The sequence below is a fragment of the Globicephala melas genome, chromosome 3 (assembly GCF_963455315.2).
Source record: "Globicephala melas chromosome 3, mGloMel1.2, whole genome shotgun sequence".
NCBI classification, from domain to species: Eukaryota; Metazoa; Chordata; class Mammalia; order Artiodactyla; family Delphinidae; genus Globicephala; species Globicephala melas.
In genome coordinates, this window is record NC_083316.1 from 158,521,206 (window position 1) to 158,546,616 (window position 25,411).

A 25,411-nucleotide genomic window follows, 5' to 3' on the forward strand; every position below is an offset into this window, starting at 1 on the left:
GCCGATCCCCTCACCAGGACGGCCCAACATCTTAGTCTGTTTTTTTTTAATTTTGATTTATTTTGATTTACTTTTTGGCTGTGCCGCGTGGCTTGTGGGATCTTAGCTGCCCGACCAGGAATCAAACCTGGGCCCTCGGCAGTAAGGGCGTGAAGTCCTAACCACTGGAATGCCAGGGAATTCCCCCAGCATCTTACTCTGGAAAGGGCCACATAGGAGATATTTCAGGCAAAATCGAGGAAATTATGTTGACACTTAATATAACGAGAGATAAAACATGTTCCCACAGATTTTTTTATTGATGAAATTCAAAATAGAATGATAATAATTGAGCATGACTTTTAAAAATATTTATTTGGTTGCACTGGGTCTTAGTTGCAGCACGCAGGCTCCTTAGTTGTGGCATGCATGCGGGATCTAGTTCCTTGACCAGGGATCAAACCTGGGCCCCCTTCATTGGGAGCGCAGAGTCTTAACCACTGCGCCACCAAGGAAGTCCTGAGCACAACATTTTTGTAAGTCAGTTCTACTCACGAGAAAGATGAGGGGAACTCTTGTTCAGGGGGATAAGATTTTGCTCAGTTGGGGTTCAAAGTTGGTATTTCCTGTCATCCCACTAATTACAAACATCGATCCGAAAACATTAATGTATTTTACAAAAACCATTCTTAGCTCTCAGGACAAATCGTTCAGCTGGATTTGGTCCACACTCTGCCCTAGAACTTTAAGAATCTCTGAATCCTCAGTTGATACTCTGTCCAGGATGGTGTTTCGTTTGTTTGCGTTTTTTAAAATTGTGGCAAAATACACATAACATAAAATTAACCATTTTAATTGTACACTTCTGTGACATTAAGTACATTCACACTCTTGGGCAGCCATCACCACCATCCATCTCCAGAACTTGCTCATCTTTTCAAACAGAAACTCTGTCCCCATTAAACACTCACTCCCCATCCCCTCCTCCCCCAGCCCCTGGCACCCACCCTTCTACTTCTGTCTCTATGAATTTGACCACTCCAGGCACCTCATATAAGTGGAATCATGCAGTATTTGTCCTTTTTGTGTCTGGCTTATTTCACTTAACATAATGTCCTCAAGGTTCACCCATGTTGTAGCATGTGTTAGAATATCTTTCCTTTTTAAGGTTGAATAACATTCCATTGTGTGGAAGAACCGCATTTTGCTCATCCACTCATCAATGGACACTTGGTTTGTCTTTACCTTTTGGCAATTGTGAATGATGCTGCTGTGAATATGGGTGTACAAATATCTTTTCGAGACCTTGCTTTCAATTCTTCTGGATATATATCCAGGTGTAGAATTGCTCAATCATCTGATAATTCTGTGTTTAATTTTTGAGGAACTGCCAGGCCATTTTCCACAGTGGCTGGACCGTTTCACATTCCCACCAACAGTGCATAAAATTTCTAGTTTCTCAACATCTTCTCCAACACTTGTTACTTTCTGATTAAAAAAAAAAAAAAGCCATCCTAATGAGTGTGAAGTGACCAGGATGGTTTTTTATCATACACTTCCAAGCTGGTTCTTTTTTTTTTTTTTTTTTTGCCACACCACGTGGCTTGTGGTATCTTAGTTCCCCGACCAGGGATACCCGGGCCCCAGCAGTGAACCTCGGAGTCCTAACCACTGGACTGCCAGGGAATTCCCATCCCAGCTGGTTTTGATTTGAGGGCATTTACAAGGGGTTTTATAAAGGTGCTTAATTCCTATATCCCTTCCGTGGCTTGCTCAGACCTGACAACTGTTGCTTGTCCGAGAAGCCTGTCGGGCCACCACTCACGCTGGACACCCCTGGCCACCACACTCCTGCATATTTCATCATTGCATGTTGTTTCCATCTATCTTAACTCTTAGTTATTATTTCTGCTGGCTTTCTTTTGCATCATCTGTCTGCCTCTGCTCCCTGCCAAATGTCCACCCCTACTACATGGACCAGTCCAAGAGTATGGATTTTGAGTCCCATCATGCTGATTCAAATCTGGGCTCTGCTACTTACTGGCAGTGTGACCTTGCAAGCCCCTAACTATCCCCACCCCTCCCCCATCCTCACTCCCGCCTTGCAGCCTTCAGTTTTCCCATCTGCAAAATGGGGATGTTGGTCGACCCTCCCACCTAGGGCTGCTGGGAAAGTTTTGCTAGTCAATTCATGCTGAGCCTGTCCCCATGGCGCCATCCGAGGATCCCGTTATGGTCATGTGACAACACCAATGTTTTGACGTGAACGGCCTTGGAGAAGCCATTTCTGTCCTCTGCTTCCCTCATCAGCAAAATGTGGGATAGAACTAAAGTGTGTCTAGGATCCCACCCAAGTGGGAGATACTGGTGCCCATGATCAGTTACACCTTTCGCCTACATTCACGCTCGCCAGCAGTTTTAAACCTCGAAGGGAGTGATTTCCCGGGAAAACAGCCTTGGGCTTACATGCCCAGTTTAAGGGAAGATTTAAAAGCCCAAATCACAGTATGTTCTTTGCAGTGTTTCCTGATTGACAACCTGTGGCTGCCCAGAACAAGGAGGAGGTGTAGGAATGAATGTCCCCACCAGATGGCGCGGCTGAGCAACCATGCGCTCTCACCACATTCCAGTACTGTACGGCCAGCTCCTGAAAGCCCGTTGGTATTCCCTATTTCTCCCATTGCCTCAGGCTCCAGGATGACTTGGTGTGGTGCCATTTCTGTCCCTGTTTTTATTTTAAAAGACTGATATTTTGTTCATCATGGATGAGGGGGCGGGCGCATCAGTTTTGATTTTTTTAAATACTGCATTAAAATAGTACTTATCTTGGTGGTTGAGTTTGTCGGCACCACTTTAACTTTTGTACCCGTGGTGAGTGGGGCACTTGCCCCTGATCCTGGCCCTGCCCCATCCCACCCACCAGCAAACCCAGGCACAGGGCACTGCCACCATTGCCCCAGGCTCCACAGTTAGGATGCTCCAACAACAGGGACAAAATGAACTGTCTACCTTCAATGTCCCTGGTCTTCACTTGGCATTGCAATCAAACGTTGGGGGTCAGATTCCTGCCTCTTACTGGCTGTGTGACCTTGAGTAAGTTGCTTAACTTCTTCATACCTCAATTTTCCGTGTTATACGCTTGGGCACTTGGGATAGTAATGATGATACCTCTGTGTGGTAGACAGAAAAATCTGCCCCTCACCTCCCCACCCCCTGCCAAGATATAGTCACTTCTTAATCCCTGGAACCTATGACTATTACTTTATATGGCAAAAAAAAAAAAAAAAATGTGATTAAGTTTCTTGGGATGGAGAGTTTATCCTGGATTATCTAGGTGGGCCCAAAATTCAATCACAAGTGTCCTAATAAGAAGGAAGCAGAGGGAGATTTGAAACAGAAAAAGGGAAAACGTAGAGATGCACAGATGAGAAGGCCATGTGAAAACAGAGGCAGAAACTGGGGTGATGCGCTTGTATACTGCTGGTGGGAATGTCAACTGCTGCAGCCACTGTGGAAAACAGCATGGAAGTTTCTCAAAAAAACTAAAAAATAGAACTACCACATGAGCCAGTAATTCCATTCCTGGGTAAAAAAAACAAAACAAAAACACTAATTCGAAAAGACACACGTGCCCCAATGTTCCTAGCAGCATTATTTACAATTGCCAAAATATGGAAGCACCTAAATGTCCATCAACAGATGAATGGATAAAGAAGATGTGGTATATGTATACAATGGAATACTACTCAGCCATAAAAAAGAACTAAATTTTGCTATTTACAGCAACATGGATGGACTTGGAGGGCATTCGTCTAAATAAGTTAGAGAAATACAAATATTGTATGATATCAATTGTACGTGGAATCTAAAAAAATACAACATACTAGTGAATATAACAAAACAGAAGCAGACTCACAGATACAGAGTAAAAACTAGTAGTTACCAGTGGGGAGAGGGAATGGTAGAGGGGCAAAATAGGGGTGGGGGAATGGGAGGTACAAATTATTGGGTGTAAGATAGGCTTCAAGGATGTATTGTACAACATGGGAAATATAGTCAATATTTTGTAATAACTGTAAGTGGAGTGTAACCTTTTAAAATTGTATAAACAATTAAAAATTTAAAAAGAGATTACAGTGATGTGGTCACAAGCCAAGGAATGCCTGAAGCCCCCAGAAGCTGGAAGAGGCAAGGAAGCATCCTCCCCCAGAGCCTCTGGAGGGAGCACAGCCCTGTCGACACCTTGGTTTCGGACTTCTGGCCTCCAGAACTGTGAGAGAAGGAAGTTCTGTTGTTTGAAGCCCCCCAGGTTGTCTTGTTATAGCAGCCACAGGACACTAACCCACTCAGTAACTATGAAGTGCTGGAGAAGTGATCATTATTTCTCTAACAGACACTTGTTGGGTGCCTGACACTCAGAACATAGCAATAAACAAGACAGGCATCCTCCCTGCTATCTGGAAACCCAAGGTCTAGGGTAGGAAAGGGGGAAACCACCTGGTGCACTTGAAGTAGGGGCAAGTGTGTGTGGAGCACAGAAAAGGAGGCAGGAGGGGGGCTCCACCCAGGGAAGCAGGGCCCCTCACCTTAACCAGCATCTCCTCTGTTGCAGAGAGAAGCATCCTGTGTACAGAACTCCTGGCCAGCCTCCATTTCTTCGCCACCTCACATCCGGCGCTGGTGGGACAGCTGTGCCACCAGGCGCAGAGCTGGTTCCGGATGTGCCCACACCCTGTGCTGGTGCCCCTCGGAGGATTCCTCCAGCCCCCGGGAGGACCCCTCCAGGCAACCCTCACCGGCTGTCACAAAGGTGCATCTCCCAAACGTAGCCAAAATCCCGCCAGGCCCCTGCCTGCCTGGGGGCAGTGGACTGCAGGTGTTTTGGGCTGCTCTCTGGGTCTCCCCTCTGCCAGCTGGGAAGCCCCAAGGGTGCCATCAGGACCTGGCCCTGCGGTCTCATGCTGACTCGGCTCCCTCTGCCCCCCAGGGACTGTAGATTACTAGTGTAAATACTGCTAATGAGCCCAGAGCGAGGGCATGCCAACTGCCTCTGGGGTTTCATCTCTAAGAGTTCGGTGCCCGTCTTATAGATAGCTTCTGAGATTTACAGCCTAATGCTAGTAAGTCTGGAAACTAGGAACTGGTGCCTGACTGGACCCTGAGAGGCTGGTGGAACTTGTAGGTTCTCCCTGGGACACCAGAATGTCAGAGGGACAAGAGGATTTAGTTCTCTCCATCCATTCTTCAACCATCCTTCCTTCCTTCCTTCCTTCCATCCAGCTGTCCATCTGTCTGTTCATCCCTCCACCCATCTCTCCATCCGTTCATCCTTCCACCCTTCCTTCCATCTATCCATCTGTATGTCCTTCCATCCTTCCTCCCTCCTTTATTCCTTCCTTCCTTCCCATCCATCCATCCATTCATCCATTCACCCATCAGTTGTCCGTATTTCCAATAGTCACCCTTCCTTCCACCCTTCTATCCACACCACTTACCTTCCATTTCCCCCAGTTTGCCATCTTCTATCCTCTCGCTTTACCCCTTCACTCACTCAGCCAACTCACCCACCCATCTATCAAATAATTCATCCAGTTACCCATCTAACACCCACACATTCACTCACCCACTCATCTAACCAGCCACCTATCTGTCCACTTATCCACCTCCATTCACCTCCATTCATCCATCCCTTTATCTGCCCACCCATAACCTCTCACATTAATCACTGAATACAGTTAGCTTTGGTTCAAATGCCAGTTATTGTGACTCAGGCCATTTTTGTGCCACATAGCCTTGTAGGGAAAGCTACACTCCCAAGGCACAGAGCTTCCAAATCAGAAATTCTAAGAGATGCTAAGGACAATGCATGGAAGAACTGATTTAGGGACAGCTACTAGAATGCTGTGTTGAGAAGGATTCTGAGACTCAATCTGGTTTAATGGTATATTGGTTACAATACAAGTTCTGATGCTGTAACAAAGGCCAAAGTAGCAGTGGCTTAAATAAAACAGGAGTTATTTTCTCTCACACACAATAGTCCAGGCATAAGAAAAGGTAATATGGTATCTCCAGGGGGTCAGGGACCCAAACTCTTTCAAATTTGTTGCTCTGCCATTTTCAATGTGAGGTTTCCATTTAATGGCCCAAAATGGCTGCTCCAGCTCTTACCATCACAATGGCATTCCAGCCAGTGGGAAGAGGGAAGGAGAAACAGATGGCAGGCCCCTTCCCTTCAAAGGCATGGCCTTGAAGCAGAGCTTACCACTTCTGCTCCTGTCGCGCTGGTGAGAACTTGGCCATCTTCGACTGTAAGGGAGCGTGGGAAAAATGGTCTTTGAGTAACCACGTACTCACCTAAAACCTGTGGGCTGTGGGTTTTATTACTGAAGGAAGCATGATAGAATGGCTATTGGGGGGGCCAAATCACAGAGAGTGCGGTGATAGATTAGTGATGTCTGCCACAGCGTAGGCAAAGGAAGTTACAGCTCAAAGTGAATTTTTTCTTTTTCTCATCTCAGTAGGGAAATGTGCCACTTGTACGAGCTCTAGTCATGTTGAAGTTGAGAAAGTTCCTACGCACTCTGGGCTTCAGTTTCTTCATTTTTAAAATGAGAAGTTTGAGTTCACATTTCCAAGGTCACACAGTGAGTGAGTGATCCTCCCCCACAAAAAGGGAAAAAAAGAAAGAAAAAAAAATCTCATCTCTTCATGCCCTGTCCCGATGAGGTAGAAACACAATTCTGGATTCTCAGACCTGGACTGGCTCTGATTTCAGCACCTCCCCCATCACCTTAAAAATGAGGAAACTGAGGCACAGAGCAGGAAAAGGACTTAATCAGGGCATTCAGAAAGTCTGGTCTCCTGATATTCGGGCTGTTTTCTCCAGTGTAACTCGGTCCCTGTCTGTCTTCAGCGATGATCCAATCAAGATCCACCCAGCAGAGAGCCTTGGGCTGTGTTTGCTCAAACTATTAGCAAATATTTTTTTCTTTGGGGCACCAGCCCTTCTTTTCCCACACAGATCGAGCTCAAAGAGAAGTCGAAAGCAGGGTTCTCATCCTCAGCCAATTTAATTCCATTCCTGAGTCTTCTCCAACTGTGCACTCAACCATGCATCACTGACATTTGCGGCTGGATCCTTCTCTGGGGTGGGGCCATCGTGTGCACTGCAGGATGTTGAGCAACGTCCTTGCCTCCACCCATCAGATGCCAGTAGCATCCTGGTCCCCAGTTGTAACAACCAAAAATGTCTCCAGACATTTCCCAGTGTGCCCTGGGGGGCAGAATCGCCGCTGGGTAGGAACCGCTGAACTAGAGACACTTATGACTGAGGAGTGGTTTAGTCCATTTTCCTACCTCAGATCAACATACACATTTCAACCCAGAGTCTTCATCTGGCATCTGACGGCGCTGGCTTTGAAATCCTGGCTCTGCCACTTCTAGGTGTGTGACTCTGTCTGTGCCCCAGTTTCCTTATCTGTGAAGTGAGGGGCCCATTAGAGTACCTCATGGCTGAGCACTCAGACACATGAGCTCTTGTTTCCGTGTGGCTGCAGGCATCACTGCCATGGCATGGAGCCTGGAAGAGAAGCTGCTGGTGGTTGGCACCCAGGAGAGCATGGTAGCTGTGTGGGATATGGAAGAACAGCAGGTGATCCACATCCTAGCTGGACACACAGGTGAGGCTCAGGAAGTGGGGTTTATGATCAGCTTCCTCCTAGAGTCCCACAGCAATCAGTCAGTCCCCTGGGGCCCCTTCACTACCAATTCATTTCTCTGTATTAAAACCCTGACCTTTGTTCCTGCATCAGCTAGCTATAGCCACATAACAAAACACCCCAAACAGGAATATAAATTGGTGCAGCCACTGTGGAGAATAGTATGGAGGTTCCTCAAAAAACTAAAAATAAAGTTTCCATATGATCCAGCAGTCCTACTCCTGGGCATATATCTGGACAAAACTATAATTTGAAAAGATACATGCACCCCTATGTTCATAGCAGCAGTATTGAAAATAGCCAAGACTTGGAAACAACCTACTGTTCATTGACAGATGAATGGACAAAGAAGATCTGATATATATATATATATATATATATATATATATATATATATGTATGTATGTATGTATACACAATGGAATATTACTCAGCCATAAAAAAGAATGACATGATGCCATTTGCACCTACATGGATGGCCCTAGAGATGATCCTACTAAGTGAAGTAAGGCAGAAAGAGAAAGACAAATACCATATGATATCATTTATATGTGGAATATAAAATATGACACAAATGAACTTATCTACAAAACAGAAACAGACTCACAGACATAGAGAACAGACTTCTGGTTGCCAAGGGGAAGGGGGGCAGGGGAGGGTTGGATGGGGAGTTTGGGACCAGCAGATGCAAACTATTATATATAGGATGGATAGACAACAAGGTCCTATTGTATAGCACAGGGAACTATATTCAATATCCTGTAATAAACCATAATGGAAAAGAATATGAAAAAGAAAAAACAAAACCCACCCCAAACAGAGTAGCTTCAAACAATAGTTGTTTATTTAGCTCACCTCTGTGACTGGGCAATTCAGGCCGGGCTCAGCCAGGCAGCTCTTCTGGTCTCAGCCAGGCTTGCTCATGCATATGTAGTCAGTTATGGGGCATCTGGGAGCTGGCTGGTTCAGGACGTTCTTAGCTGAGACAACTCAACTCTGTTCCACATGATCTCTCATCCTCCAGCAGGTGAGCCTGGGCAGAGGCAGGGTTTCAAGAGGGCAAGCAGAAGTGTATAAGGTCTCTGAAGGCCTGGAACTGGCCTTGGAACTGGCACCCCTTCACATTCCATTGGCCAAAGGAAGTCCCAAGAACAATCCAGAATCAATGGGTAGGGAAATTTGCTTCATCTCTTGATGGGAGGAGCAAAGTCACACTGCACAAGGTATAGATCTTGGACGGTAAAGGATTGTGGTCATTTATGCAATTTGTCTACCACAGTCTCTCAGAGCCTAAGTAACATTTTCGCTTCTACAAAACCATCACAGCTATGGTTGATTCATTCCAACAATTATTGAGTGCTTACTGTGTACCAGGCCCTGATCTGAGGCTGAAGAGAGACAGATCGGGGCCGAAACTTGGGTGAGGGGAGTGAGGCACACCCCTTGGGTGTAAAATTTAGGAGCATCCCAAAGTTAAAAAAAACTTTGTCATCATGATAATATTTCAATGCAATGTGTTTATTATTTATTTATTTATTTTGTTTTGGCCGTGCCACACAGCATGCAGGATCTTAGTTCCCCGACCAGGGGTCAAACCCATGCCCCCTGCAGTGGAAGCATGGAGTCTTAACCACTGGACCGCTGGGGAATTCCCGAATGCAATTATTTATTTATTTATTTATTGGCTGCATTGGGTCTTAGTTGCAGCACGCGGGACCTTTCGTTTCGGCGCACGGGCTCTTCCTTGCAGTGCATGGGCTTTCCTCTAGTTGTAGCGCACAGGCTCCAGAGCATGTGGGCTCATTAGTTGTGGCGCGTGAGCTTTAGTTGCCCCGCCGCATGTGGCATCTTAGTTCCCTGACCAGGGATCAAACAGGCATCCCCTGCATTGCAGGACGGATTCTTAACCACTGCGGAATGTCCTGCAAATGTAATTTTTAAAAATGTTTTTAAAAATCAAAAAATTAATGCAGAACAATCCACGATGAATAAACATCAACCTGTCTTAAAGACAGGATGAGTAATAGTGCTGTGTCAATCCACACTGGAGAGAGAGGCAAAAGGAAAACTCAACAATTTGGTACCTCCTTAAACTTTGCACCCGAGGTAAGTGCCTTACTTGCCTCACCCTGATCCCGGCCCTGAGCCAGATCCGTGTATTTGAGAAGGCAAGCCGGACAAAAATGTAGTTACAAATTGCAATAAGTGTAATGAGGAAAACACAGTGTCATGAGCTACAATAACCAAAGTGACTGACTTAGGGCAGTTAGGGAAAGGATTTCTCTGAGCAGGGACACTCAACCAAGATACAAAGGCTATGAATAAGTGTGCAAAGGGCAGGAAGGTAGAGCATCCCAGGTGTGGGAAACAACCAGTGCAAAGACCCTGAGAAGATGAGGTTGGAACATGGATAGAGTAGGAAGGAAGCTGTAAGGCTGGTGCTTAGGATATTGTATCAAATGAAAGGAGCCACTCACAAAAGACTACATTGTATGTGATTCTTTTATATGAAATGTCTGCAACAGGTAAATCTGGAGAGACAGAAAGCAGTTTAGTGGTTGTCAGGGGCTGGTGGAAGGGGGATGGAGAGAGACTGCTAACGGGGACGGGGTTTCCTTTTTGGGTGACAAAAATGTTCTGGAATCTGATAGAGGTGACGTTTGCACAACATCGTGAATGTACTAGTATCACTGATTATACAATTTAAGATGGTTTAAATGATAAGGGGAGAAAAGGGAGGGAGTGACAGTTTTTGAGGTTATGAAAATACTCTAAACCTAGCCTGTGGTGATGGTTGCACAACTCTGGGAACGTTCATTTCCCAGAACGGTGAATTATACTGTTGTACATGAATAGGTGAATTTTATGCTTGTGAATTATATCTCAATAAAGATGTTAAAATATTACATGATTGCAATCTCAGTATGTACATGGTTTTATCGTTTTTTTCTCAACATTTTGCCATAAACATTCTTTTGTCTTCATGGAATCTTTTTAAAAACAACTTTATTGAGGTATAATTTACATACCATACAATACACGTGTTTTAAACATATAGTCAATGATTTTGTAGTAAATGTATCAAATTGTGCCACCATTACCGTAATCCTGCTGTAGCACTTTCCATCACCCCAAGGAGATCCCTCCTGCCCCCTTTGCAGTCCATCCCTCCTCCCACCCCCAGCCCCATGGTAACCACCAATATGCTTTCTGAGTCTACAGGTTTGTATTTTCTGGACCTTTCGTATAAATGAAATTGTATAGCATGTGGTCTTTGGCATGGGACTTCTTTCACTCCACGTAACATTGTCTGAGTTCATCTGTATTGTTACATGTATGGTTAGTTTTTCCTTTGCATTGCTGAGCCGTATTCCATTGCATGGAACGAACAGAGGTTTTAATCCATTCATCACTTGAAGGACATTTACACTGTTCCCAGTTTGGGGCTGTTATGAATAATGCTGCTGTGATTCACTGAATCTTCATCTTTATAATGCTAACTGCACCAAAAATATTTCATTTCTCTCGATAGATCGTGTTCCAGAATTTATTAAACTATTTAAAAATTTTTGGGGGCTATTTAGGCTATTTGTAGTTATCTGCTATTTGGATAACACTGGGATGAATCTGGGATTTGTTTGTTTGTTTGTTTTTAATTAATTAATTTATGTATATTTATTTTTGGCTGTGTTGGGTCTTTGTTTCTGTGCGAGGTCTTTCTCCAGTTGCGGCGAGCGGGGGCCACTCTTCATCACGATGCGCGGGCCTCACACCGTCGCGGCCTCTCCCGTTGCGGAGCACAGGCTCCAGACGCGCAGGCTCAGTAGTTGCGGCTCACGGGCTTAGTTGCTCCGCAGTATGTGGGATCTTCCCAGACCAGGGCTCGAACCCATGTCCCCTGCATTGGCAGGTAGATTCTTAACCACTGCGCCACCAGGGAAGCCCGAATCTGTTTTTACTCTTGCCAATATTTTTCCGTTCTGTTGAATATTTCTAGTGAGTGGTATTCTTGAATTGAAAGGTATGAACATTCTTAGGGGTTTTGAGAAGTGTTATCTTATTGCTTTCCAAACAGATTGTAACAGATTAAAACACTCTCCAACCCCAAAGCTTCCAGCATTACATGTTTTCATTTTACTCTTTTTGTCTGAGGGGTTGGAGCGGGGTGGATACTGACAGAGTATCTGTCAAATAAGATTCCCTCTATTTTATCGTCATCAGGATAGCTATTTTCCTAGAGGTCTATTCAATCTCTGTATCTGTGTATGAGAGCCCTCTCTTCAAGACTTGAGCCCATTTACCAACGGTGACCTTGATTCATTTTTTAAAGTCCTCAAACTCTTATTATTTGTAATCAGAAAAACTCAATAATCTATTTGCCGAAAAAAATGAAAATATTATAGACCTACATAATAGGGGAAGTGAAAGTTTCCGATCCTGTGACAGCAATGCTGGAGGTGGTTGGTACTGGCTTGTGAGAGCTGTCTGAAATTTTCAAGAATTTGGTGAGGTGATTGTCAAACACAACCATTCTTTTTTTTAAATTTATTTTTGTATTGAAGTATAGTATATTTACAATGTTGTGTTAATTTCTGCTGTACAGCAAAGTAACTCAGTTATACACATATATACATTCTTTTTTTTTTTGCGGTACACGGGCCTCCCACTGTGGTGGACTCTCCCGTTGTGGAGCACAGGCTCCGGACACGCAGGCTCAGCGGCCATGGCTCACGGGCCCAGCCGCTCCGCGGCATGTGGGATCCTCCCGGACCAGGGCATGAACCCGTGTCCCCTGCATCGGCAGGCGGACTCTCAACCACTGCGCCACCAGGGAAGCCCTATATACGTTCTTTTTTGTATTCTTTTCCATCATGGTTTATCCCAGTATATTGAATATAGTTCCCTGTGCTATACAGTAAGACCTTGTTGTTTATCCATTCTGTGTGTAAGTTTGCATCTACTAACCCCAAACTCCCAGTCCATCCCTCCCCCACTTCCCTCTCCCCCTTGGCAACCACAAGTCTGTTCTCTATGTCCAAACACAGTCATTCTTAAACATTAAATTATAGAAACATACAATTAAATAGATTATATTAAAACAAGGTAATAAATACCCAAAGCTCATCACTTTCTAAATATTTTACCACACTTAACTCTTATGTCTCTTCTTGGCTGTTATATCCATGTGATGGAAATGATGTGTTACTGACCATCTCTTTACAACTGCATATATATATATATATATATCTCCAATAACCAGGTTGCACAAGCTTATATGACTATATATAACCATGGTCTTTTTTTTTTTAGTTAACATCACATATTTTGCCTCTTTCCATATCATGTATACATCTCTAATTCACTTTAGCAGTGATATAGTATCCTATGTATAGGGATATATTATAAAGCATTACTATTTATAGAAATTTTGGTTGAAAAATACCGCAATTGCAAGAAATAAAAGTCACCCCTAATACTGCTGACATATGAATTCTAAAGTAAAATTCCCTTCCTTTACTCTCCCCTCACCCTTCAGTGTCCCCCTGGAAGTGATCAGTGCACACAGTCTGTTATATGCCATTAGCAATTCTTCTCTAGGCTTATGCAGACATAGCTCTGTCCTTTGAGCTTTCGTCAAAAGTTACATCATGCTGTTTTATATACTGGGTTGCAACTTGCTTTTGTTGCAGTAGGTTGTAACAATGTTTTGTGGTGATTGAGAGCCTGGGCTCCAAGCTGAGATCCTAGCTCCATTACTTATTAACCATGTGGCTTTGGATAAGTTACTGTACTCAGCTGTGGCTCAGTTTCCCCATCTATACAATGGGATAACAACAGTACCTCACGACCTGTCATGAGATTAAAAGAGTTTAATGCATGTTAACCACTTACAACTATGTTTGGCACACATAAAGCACTAAGTATTGGCTGTTGTAATAATAATTATTATTAGGTGTATGTATATATCCATTTTATTATTTTTAATGCCTGCCTAATATTCTTTACATGGATGTACCCTATTACTTAACCAACTCCCTTTTCATTGACAGGTTGTTTTCAGTTTTCTTTTTTTTTTGCGGTACACGGGCCTCTCACTGTTGTGGCTTCTCCCATTGCGGAGCACAGGCTCCAGATGCGCAGGCTTAGCGGCCATGGCTCACGGGCCTAGCCGCTCCGCGGCATGTGGGATCTTCCCGGACCGGGACACGAACCCGCGTCCTCTGCATCGGCAGGCGGACGCTCAACCACTGCGCCACCAGGGAAGCCCTCAGTTTTCTTTTTGCACAGACAGCGTTGCATTTAAAGTCCTTCTCCATCTTCACACACTTATGCTATTATTTCTGTAAGACACATTCCTGGAAGTGGGATTTCTGAGTCAAATTGTATGCACATTGTTCCTTTTCCCCTCTTTTTCTTAGCTTTTTATTCTAAAAATAACTGTAGACGCAGAGAAAGTTGCTGAAATAGTACAGAGAATTCCTGTGTACCTTTTATCTACCTTTCCAGGCTAGCAATGTCTTACATAACTATAGTATATTATCAAAACCAAGATATTGCACATTTTAACTTTTAATAAATGTCACCAAATTACCCTTCTGCAAATTTATATCAACTTATACTCCCATCAGCATGGTATGAGATTAACTGATTTCTTGTACCTTTGCCAGCAAACTCCAGCAATTAATTCATAGTTTTTGCCAATGCTATGGATAATAATGATATTGGTATTTCATGTTGCATTTTGTGACTACTAGTGAGATTGAACATCATTTTCAAATGTTTATTGTCCACTTGTACTATTTCTGTAAATCTTTTGTTATATGATTTGTCCAATTTGTAAGTTGTTTGCGTTTTTGTTGCTTATTTGTAAGAACTCTTTGTTTATTAAAGAAGGTCTCCATTTATCTGTTATATACTGCAAATATTTCCTCCTAATGTGTCATATGCCTTTCAATTTTATCCTCCTGAAATTTTACACTTTTATGTAATCCACTTTGTCAATTTTTCCCCTTTATGTCTTCCAAATTTTGTTCTCCTTAGAAAACTCTCTCTCCAGGAGTATGAAATCTTCTCTTATAATTTTATTTTGGTTTACTTTTTGTTTATTAATTTTAAATACTTCCTGGATGATGATAACCTTTTATACATTTCAATGATCTCTATTTAATACAGATTCAACATTTGGGCAATTGATTTAATCCCAACCAGTTGTTACACTCAGTTTAGCTTTGCCACATTCCATTATTTGTAATTTGGATATGTTCTAATCTATCCATCTTTCCTTTGGGAAACCAGGGAATTTCTAAGCCAGCAGAGGTTATGGTAGTTGGAAGGTCAAAATGTTCCCAGCTAATATACTATCCTCCACCCTGGCCTGCTGCAGGAGGGGTGAGGTGTGTGAAAGTGTTTGCCAAAGGATCGCTTGCCATCTCTACCTTGAAGGATCACACCCTGTGCTTGTGAAACTTACTCTCTAACCAGGAGAAATTCACCATTTGAGATGGAGGCTCAGAAGGTCCCACTGAACCTCAGATCTCGAGCCTTCATGTGGATGAAGCAAAGAAGGTTGTGCATTCAGCATCTAGCTCAAAGGTAACAAACACTTGCCCCGTTTGCAAAGTAAAGCTGAGACCAGAGCAGTCAAAGATGGCATATGGTGTTTATATAAGGAGGGGCTCCCTGATATGGGACAGGGGGACTGTAAACAGAGGTACACAGCTACTTGAGAGAGTGCCATAAAGGGCTTCAAAACTTATAGTTGGATTAGATGATCTTGATAGATCTTTCTGATCCTAAGGGTTAAGACCTTTCACCATTTTTAATGCAGTCATTTTTTTAGTGCTATAAATTTCCCTCTGAGTACTGCTTTACCTACATCCCATGAACTTTGATATGTTATATTATCATTTACATTCAGTTCAAAATATTTTTAGCATTTCCCTTTTGATTTCTTCTTTGATATATGGGCTATTTAGCAGTGTGGTATTCATTTCCAAATATTTGAGAGGTTCCCTGATAGTGTTCTCTTATTTTTTTCCTAATATAATTCCATTTGCATTATGTGAATCCTTTCAAATTTATTGAAATGCTCTTTCTTGGTAAATGTTCCACATGCATCTGAAAACAATATGTTTTCTGCTGTGTTACTCCATTCTGTCAATCATAACTCTATAATCTGATCATTTTATGAATAGAAACACACAACAGAAAAATGGGTTAAAGCTTAGCAATTAAAGGCCAAATCTGTATCTAAGTCCCAGTTGACTTCTTTGCAAGCTGAGTAATCTTGATTGTATCACCTCACCTCTCTGCCTCAATTCTTCCTCTACCTCATGAGATAATGAATGTAAAACACCCTTCATAGTGTTGGGTACATTGTAAGCAACAAATAATTAATAGCTATTAATTATTCTATTTTATTAGTAATTGATGGTTGTTAATGTAAGTAATATTGGTAGCTTACAAACTATGCTGTCCAAAGTGGAGAACCACCAGCTAGATGTGGTTATTGAGCACTTGAAATGTGGCTATTCCAAGTTGAGATGTGCTGTAAGTATAAAACACACAGTGGATTTCAAAGACTCAGTATCATGAAAAAGTAAAATATTTCAATAATAATTTTATATTGATTACATGTTGAAATGATAACATTTGGATATACTGGGTTAAATAAAGTATATCATTGAAATTGATATCACTTGTTTCTTTTTACCCTTTTTAAGGTGGCTAATAAAAAATATAAAGTCATGTGTGGCTTGCATTATATTTTTATTGGACAATGTAGGCTTCAATATTACAGAAGTGTGGGTTGATTTCAAGACTGATTATAGAAATCAGCTTTGTTATCAGCAAAAGTTTGGAAAATACAGTAAAGAAATAATATATAATAAATAATTGCAAACATTACCATTATTAACATTTACATGATTTTGCTTTACATGGTGCATGTGTGTGTATGCACATGTGCATGTGTGTATGAAACAAAATGGGGATAAAACCATATACACAGTTGTTTTAAATAAATTTATTTATTTTTGGCTGCATTGGTTCTTCATTGCTGCGTGAGGGCTTTCTCTAGCAGTGGAGAGTGGGGGCTATTCTTCGTTGCAGGGTGCAGGCTTCTCACTGCGGTGGTTTCTCTTACTGTGGAGCACAGGCTCTAGGTGTGGGCTCAGTAGTTGTGGCGTGTGTGCTCTAGAGCTCAGGCTCAGTAGTTGTGGCACATGGGCTTAGTTGCTCTGAGGCATGTGGGATCTTCCCAGACCAGGGATCGCACCCATGTCCCCTGCATTGGCAGGTGGATTCTTAAACACTGTGCCACCAGGGAAGTCCCTAAGCAGTTTTATAAAGCTATTTTTGCCCATAACTTTAAACATTCTTCAAAAACAGCATGATTAGTGATTTCATAAGATTCCGTTGCATGGCTCTGCTGTAGTTTATTTAACTAATCCCTCATTACTGAGCATGTAGGTTGTTTCCATTTCTTTGCACTTTCAAATAGCTGAGGTAACTTTCCTCGTACATATATCTTTGTGTGTATCTCTCCTTATTTCTTTAGTGTAAATCCCACAAATAGAATTAATGGGAAATGTTTACTATTTAAATACTTTTGGGGGTAAGGTTAAAAATGAAACCTCTTTAATTATTAATCAGCAATTACTTGGAATGAACATATAGGCACATGGCATAGCTGACTGTTCTTCTATTTTTAAAACTTTTTATTTTAGAACAATTTTAGATTTATGGAAAAGCTATAAAGATAGTAGAGAGAGTTCCCGTATGGCCTTGTTCCAACCTTCTCCAAAGTCAACATCTTATATAACCAGTGTACATTTGTCAAAACTAAGACATTAATATTGACAATTACTATCAACTCAGTTCCAGAATTTATTTGGATTTTATCCATTTTTTCATGAATGTCCTTTTGCCATTCCAAGATCCAATCCAGGATCCCTCTCCCTTCCCCACTCCTTTTTTTAAAACTGACAGAGTGTCGACGATAAAATGCATGAACTATAAAAAAAATAGGTCTTAATATAGCCAATATTTTGTAATAACTGTAAATGGAAAGGAACTTTACAAAACTGTACAAAGATAAAAAATTTTTTAATTGCAATGACAAAAAGAAGAGGTCTTGCATTCAACTCTGGAAAACTTGCAGACTAGGTCTCCCTCTGACATGGCTCTTTCTTTTCATCATTCCTTTAGATCAATGCTTGGAATCTGGAAACTGAAGAGCTGATTTTCCATATCCTGGGGGATGCCTCTGACCCCTGGGTGTGCACGGCAGTGCTGGCTTCCAAGGCCACGTTGCTGACGGTGTTGCAGGGTGACGTGGTCAGTCTGTGGAGTTCAGCCACAGGAACACTGCAAAGGAAGCAACATTTGTCCAGCATCAAAGAAGAAACAATAACCTATGGGGTCTCAGTCCAGAAACAAAGAAAGACGGTGACCAGGTCCAGCAAGGGCTCCATCTCTTTGGTAAGCAAATTGACTGAATAGGATGCCAACATTAATTCAGCTCCAAAATGCTCAGATGGCCTAGAAGTTGCGAGAAACCATCTCACCTTTGATCTTTTAATAAATGACACTGGGCTTCTTCATTCTAGGGATCTGCAATTCAGCGCAGTCCAGGAAACATCTCTTGGTGTCTCCTGGGGGCTGGCCAGTGTGGGCGATTGTTGGTGCTCAATCCTGCTGGGGATGATCTGGGAGGAAGTATAGAATGTGCATCAGAACTGTCCCTGCTGAGGGGTCAGGAGCTGGGGTTCTATCCACCAGCTCCATCAGTGGTTAGGTGAGGGCTGCTCCCAGGAACATTAACACAGAGGCCAAGTGTGTGGAAGGATAGGGTCAGAAAAAACAACCCAGTGCAGAGTTGCAGGTGTGTGGTGAGCAGCCTTCGGGAATAGAGGAGTATGCTGAGGAGATATGGATGGGGCACCAAGAGTGAGTTATATAGAAGTCGTAGGCGGAGGAACAAGGGCAGCTTGCCAGGCATTGGAGGGGCTGTAGAAGTATAAGAGTCCAGCCACATCCTCAAGGAACTCAATCTGGGGAGGGAGCCAGGTTTGCCAATGACTTATAGTGACACAGAGTAACAGGGTCTGTTTTCAGTAGAGGTAGAAATAGTGTGTTCTTGGTTGGGGGAAGGAACAAATACTTCTGAAAGAGGCAGTCTGGGAAGGCTTCCCTCCGGGGCGGGGGGGAAGCCTCAGAAGAAGAAGGATTTCCAAGATGAATAAGGGAAGACGGGGGGAATAGGGGATATCATGGTGGGAAAGTAGGAACACGCCTGGTGTTATAGGGAAAAGAGAGGTGGCGTGGAAATGGATCGCAGATGGTCTTGTATGTCCTGTTGAGGAAGTGAGAGTTTGAGGAAGGGAGGAATATGGCCACTAAAGAATCATCCCAAAGCCCCACATTTCTGGACCTCATACCTTGTAGCCTCCCTGAGCAATCAAGGCACCAAACACGATCGTGGAGGACATCCCCAGCCCTTTCATCAGGCCTCTCGGTTGCTTCCCTTTACTCCTTCATTCACTGATTGTCCTCAGTAATATCCTTCAGCCTAGCAAGGAACTTGGACCTTAGGGTCAGACACACTTGAGTTTGAAAATCCTAGTCCTGAATGAAAATTGGTGCAGCCACTATGGAAAACAGTATGGAGGTTCCTTAAAAAACTAAAACTAGAGTTGCCATATGATACAGCAATCCCACTCTTGGGCATAAATCCAGAGAAAACTCTAATTCAAAAAAATACATGCACCTCAGTGTTCATTACAGCACTCTTTACAATAGCCAAGACATGGAAGCAACCTAAGTGTCCATCAACAGATGAATGGATAAAGAAGATATGGCATATATATACAATGGAATACTACTCAGCCATAAAAAGAATGAAATACGGCTTCCCTGGTGGCGCAGCGGTTGAGAGTCCGCCTGCCGATGCAGGGGACACAGGTTCATGCCGCGGAGAGGCTGGGCCCGTGAGCCATGGCCGCTGAGCCTGCGCGTCTGGAGCCTGTGCTCCACAACGGGAGAGGCCACAACAGTGAGAGAGACCCACGTACCGCAAAAAAAAAAAAAAAAGATTGAAATAATGCCATTTGCAGCAACATGGATGGACCTAGAGATTATCATACTAAGTGAAGTAAGCCAGAAAGAGAAAGGCAAATACCATATGATAACACTTATATGTGGAATCTAAAATATGATACAAATGAATTATTTACAAAACAGAAACCGACTCTCAGATGTAAAAAACAAACTTATAGTTAGCAAAGGGGAAAGGAGGTGGGGAGAGGGCTAAATTAGGAGTTTGGGATTAGCAGATACAAACTACTACGTATAAAATAGATAAACAACAAGGTCCTACTGTATAGCACAGGGAACTATATTCAATATCCTGTAATAAACCATAATGGAAAAGTATATGAAAAACGGGAAAGAATATATATATATAAAACAGTCACTTTGCTGTACACCAGAAACTAACATAACATTGTAAATCAACTATATTTCAATAAACAAACAAACAAAAACAAAAAAAAAACAGAAAAGAAAATCCCACTCCTGCCTTTACCTAGTTCTATTCTTGGGCTACTCAGCCCTTCTTTGAGCCTCAGTTTCCTCATCTGTAAAATGGGGAGAGGGAACATGGCACCTACATCCAGGGCCACAACAAGAGATGGACAGATGGGCACTTGTTCAGGCTTCCAACTGGGGTGCGGATGCTAAGATAACACTGGAGTGAATTGGAAACATGGTGCTAGTTAACTCAGATTTCTCCCTATATAACTCACCTTTGGTGCCCCATCCCGATCCCCTCAGTTCTGAAGACTATTCTGTCAGTCCCAAGCCTACTGATGGCAGTGCCCTCAGTTAGGAATGCCTATGGTGCTTGTCTGGGCACACATCACTCATAGGGGGCTCTACACACATTTCTCCCACGGAGCCCCTATTTATGACTGGGCCGGCTCTTGTGGCTCTTCTTATGATCACAGGATGCACTTCAGCAAGAAACCATCAGGGAACTTTGAGGAAAGTGAATAGCACGCCCAAGGGCCACACAGTGAAGTTGAGGGGAGAGAGAGAGTTGAGAGAGGGAGTGAGCAAACATGGACTTGGGGCTCTGCCTTTATTGGGGTCTGAGGGTGGGGTGTCTAGCATTTTGTGGATTCACTCTTTATTGGCAAATTTAAAACATATGGGGAGGAATTAGGACAGAGGAAGGGGAAGGGCGTCACCCAAGTGGTCAGTTATCTAGGTTCTCCAGGGCTTTCTGAAAGAGGAACCTTCATGGGTGGACATCCTGGTTCCTTATCTAGTTGTTTTGCTGGTAGCTGCCAACATGTTTATTCAAGATGGATGTCTTTTGAAATGGCTGCCTCAGCAATCAAAAAGCTTGTTGTCAGGCACCTACATTACAGCTGCACACCTGTGACTCTGCACCTGGTTGAGGTTTTTTTCTATCTCCTCTCCCCACACACCAGCACACTTGGCCTCTGCGTTAATGCTCCTGGGAGCAGTCCTCAGCCAACCTGAAATAGAGGTGGTGCATAGAACCCCACCCAGCTCTTGGCCGCTCAGTGGGGGCATCTCTGATGCATGCTCTACACTCTCTCTCAGAGCATCCCCAGCAGGACTCAGCTATGTTTGCCTGCATTGGTAACTGGCTTGATGAGCCACGTTTATTGGCTGCTTCCCTTCCCCGTCTCAATTCTCCACTCTCTACCAGTCAAAAGAAAGAAAGCCATAATTCAGCAATCATAATCAAACTGCCAAAAACCAAAGATAAAGAGAGAAATATTAAAAGCAGCCAGAGGAAAAAAGACCCATTACATACCATGGTTGTCCATGATAAGATCTACAGCTGATTTCTCATGGAAAACAATGGGGACAGAGACAATGGAAGGAATGGCATCTGTAATTTGAAAGAAAAAGCCAAAACCTGTCAACCTAGACTCCTATTTACAGGGAAATTATCCTTCAAAACTGAAAGCGAAATAAAAGACATTTTTAGGCAAATAAAGGCTGAGAGAACTTGTCTCCAACAAATCTGCACTATAAGAAATGCTGGGGGGAAAAAAAAAGAAATGCTGGAAATAAGTTCTTCAGGCTGTGGGGATATAACACCAGATGAAAGTCCAATGAATAAAGGAAGAGCACCAGAAGCAGTAACTAGAGGAGAAAGCTCAGCTCAAAGCTGTCTGTGTCCTAGGAAAATCAGAGCTTGAAAAAGTAGGTACCCAAAGACTCTAGAACTATTTGGTCTTGGGAAAAGCAGTCCTCTTGCACCAAAGTTCCTGTGTGGTACCCAGCCATCACTCCTCATCCAAGCTGGCTCTGAAATGTTGAAGTCCAAGTGGAACTCAAGATGCTAGAGCCTCTAGACCTGCAAGCTATGAAAGAAGATCATGTATATGTCAGCTAAGAGCCTGGGGTTGAAATAACATGAAACCTACAAGGTAAAAATGTAAATAGGGCTTCCCTGGTGGCGCAGTGGCTGAGAGTCTGCTTGCCGATGCAGGGGACACAGGTTCATGCCCTGGTCCGGGAAGATCCCACATGCCGCGGAGCTGGGCCCGTGAGCCATGGCCGCTGAGCCTGCGCGTCCGGAGCCTGTGCTCCGCAACGGGAGAGGCCACAGCAGTGAGAGGCCCGCGTACCACAAAAAAAAAAAAAAAAAAAAAATGTAAATAGACCCCATCCTGCTCTGAAATAAACACATGCATTTCTTCTGAGCACAACTGTAATGTTGCATGTGCTGCCTGCATAGGGCAATTCCAACCTTGAGACCAGAGAGCCTACTACCACCTGCCTTTAGTCATTGCAATTCAGTGAAACTTTGAAACTGACTAATGCATGGAAGGATGATTTTGTCAGGAAGGGAGCTTTATTTTACTATCAAAATGTTAATGTTTTAAAAACACCTCCCCAAATTTATCTGGTTCAGCAAAGTGCATGTAATAGAGCTCTTATTTTGAACATAAAAAGTACGTATTTTTGTGAAAAGGAAATCCATTTCTTGGGCACTTTGCCTTCTTCATGGGGGTATAGATTGGTGAAACCCTTGGGAGAGAAGTCTTGCTGAGTCTAAGATTAAAAAGTCACATCCCCATCTTAAATACTTGCCCATGTGCACACAAATGTAAACAGAGTGTGGCCTCATTTCATGTGAATTTGACTTAGGTAAATACGAAATAATATTATAAAAGTATTCAGTCTCATTTTATGTGCACATTTAGGAAATATGCACATAAATAGGGAAAATGCAAACACATTTAAAATTTATTTAGCATCTTATGATCTCGCAGCGAGGGGTGGGGGTAGGTGAATTGAAGACTGTGTTTACACTAGTGTGAGTGGCAGCGGCACTGTAGCTGGTGGACAGAAACACCTACCATCCTTCATCCATCCAAGGGGAAAATCCCTCCCAAATCTGTCATGTTTTGTATTATCTGAGATCTTCAGATATATACCCCTCACTTAAAATGAGACCAGCCTTGACGATAGTATCCCTCCATGTAATAGCAAAACATTGACATGATCTGAAATGTCCATCTATGGGAAAATAGTTAAGTGAATTAAGGAAATTTTATACCATGGAAGATTACATAACTATAAAAAATTAGATAGCCTTGAGCAGTGGTCAGCTAACTCTGGTCCACTGCCTGTTTTTGCTCAGCCCATGAGCTGAGAATGGTTTTTCTGATTTTAATGGTTGAAAAACGATTTTTAAAAGCAGAATATCTTGTCACATGTGACATGTGAAAATTCCATAGAATCCGTATTTAATGTCCATAAATGATGTTGTCTTGGCACATAACCACACCGTTTGTCTACAAATGGCTGCATTTGTGCTCTAATGGCAAAGTTGAGACCACATGGCCACAAAGTCTAAAGTGTTTACTATCTGGCCCATTACAGGAAAATTTGCCGACCCCTGGCCTAGAGATACTTTCATGGAAATAATAAACTCTCACATAGCGCTCACTGTGTACTAAGGGCTATTCCAGGGACTTTTATACCTATTATCTCATTTAACCCTCAAAACACAGCTAAGATGTAGCTGCTGCCATTATCTCTATGTTACAGATGCGTTAAACTGAAGCACAGAGAGATGAAGTCATTTGCCTACGGTCACACAGCTAGGAAGTGTCACAGACAGGATTTGAACTCAAGCAGTCTGGCTCTAGGGTCCACGCTCTTAAGCGCTATGCTACACCTGGGTGCCATTGACAGCTGGGGCCAGGTCCTTCTTTGCCATTGGGGGCCGTCCTATGCGTTGTAGGGTGTTCAGCAGCATCCGTAGCCACTGCTCACTCGATGCAGAGCATCTGCCCTATCTTTACAACCAAAAATGTCTCTAAGACGTTGCCCAGTGTTCTCAGCGGGGAGGGACAAAATCACCCCTTGCTCCAGTTGAGAACCGCTACCCCAGACACATTAAGCGAAAAAAGCAACTTGCAGAACAATATCTACGAGGGATGGTGGAGAAAGGAGGCTTGTGTAAATGTTTACCTACACAAACGGATTCTCAACAAACATAGACAAAGATGCCTTCCAGGGAGAAAGCAGAACGGCGGGGAAGGTGAAAAGATGCTCGTGGGGAGCTCTGGCTATTTCTTCTTTTTTTTAAATTATACAGTATTACAGTTTAATTTTTTTAAGTTTTAAAAGAATCACGTTTTTGAAAAAATCAGCAATAACACTGTCGACGAAAATTCAATTAACTATCAAGTTAAGAAGAAAAAAGGGGGCTTCCCTGGTGGCGCAGTGGTTGAGACTCCGCCTGCCGATGCAGGGGATGCGGGTTCGTGCCCCGGTCTGGGAGGATCCCACGTGCCGCGGAGCGGCTGGGCCCGTGAGCCATGGCCGCTGAGCCTGCGCATCCGGAGCCTGTGCTCCACAGCGGGAGAGGCCACAACAGTGAGAGGCCCGCGTACTGCAAAAAAAAAAAAGAAGAAAAAAGGGAATTTTATTTGAGCTAAACTGAGGATTATAACCCGGGAAGCAGATTCTCAGAAAGCTCTGAGAACTGTGCTGCCTGTTGGAAGTCGAAGGCACAGTCATATACATTTTTAGACAAACGATCATACATCAGAATGACATGCTGGTATTTTACATAAAGTTCACCAAGGATATACAAGCCCGGTAAACAAGTACAAAGCGAGCAGCGAGTCACCACGACCCCCTACAGAGCTGGGAAAGAACACTATTCTTTTTTTTTTTTTAACATCTTTATTGGAGTATAATTCCTTTACAATGGTGTGTTAGTTTCTGCTTTATAACAAAACAAATCAGTTATACATATACATATGTTCCCATATCTCTTCCCTCTTGCCTCTCCCTCCCTCCCACCCTCCCTGTCCCACCCCTCCAGGCGGTCACAAAGCACCGAGCCAACATCCCTGTGCCATGCGGCTGCTTCCCACTAGCTATCTATTTTACGTTTGGTAGTGTATATATGTCCATGCCACTCTCTCACTTTGTCACAGCTTACCCTTCCCCCTCCCCATATCCTCAAGTCCATTCTCTAGTAGGTGAAGTCCATTCTCTTTATTCCCGTCTTGCCCCAGGTTCTTCATGACCTTATTTTTTTCCCTTAGATTCCATATATATGTGTTAGCATACGGTATTTGTTTTTCTCTTTCTGACATACTTCACTCTGTATGACAGACTCTAGGTCCACCCACCTCACTACCAAT

At 43.1% G+C, this 25,411-nt stretch overlaps 1 protein-coding gene across 1 annotated transcript in view; it reads left to right on the top strand.

The window, feature by feature from the left end:
- The window catches only part of NWD1 (NACHT and WD repeat domain containing 1), a 68,444-nt gene that overhangs the window by 32,548 nt on the left and 10,485 nt on the right, over positions 1–25,411 (top strand). The window contains 4 exon segments of the mRNA XM_030880224.2: positions 4,592–4,789; positions 7,536–7,658; positions 15,082–15,290; positions 17,907–18,178. Coding sequence (XP_030736084.2) covers positions 4,592–4,789; positions 7,536–7,658; positions 15,082–15,290; positions 17,907–18,178 — 802 coding nt within the window.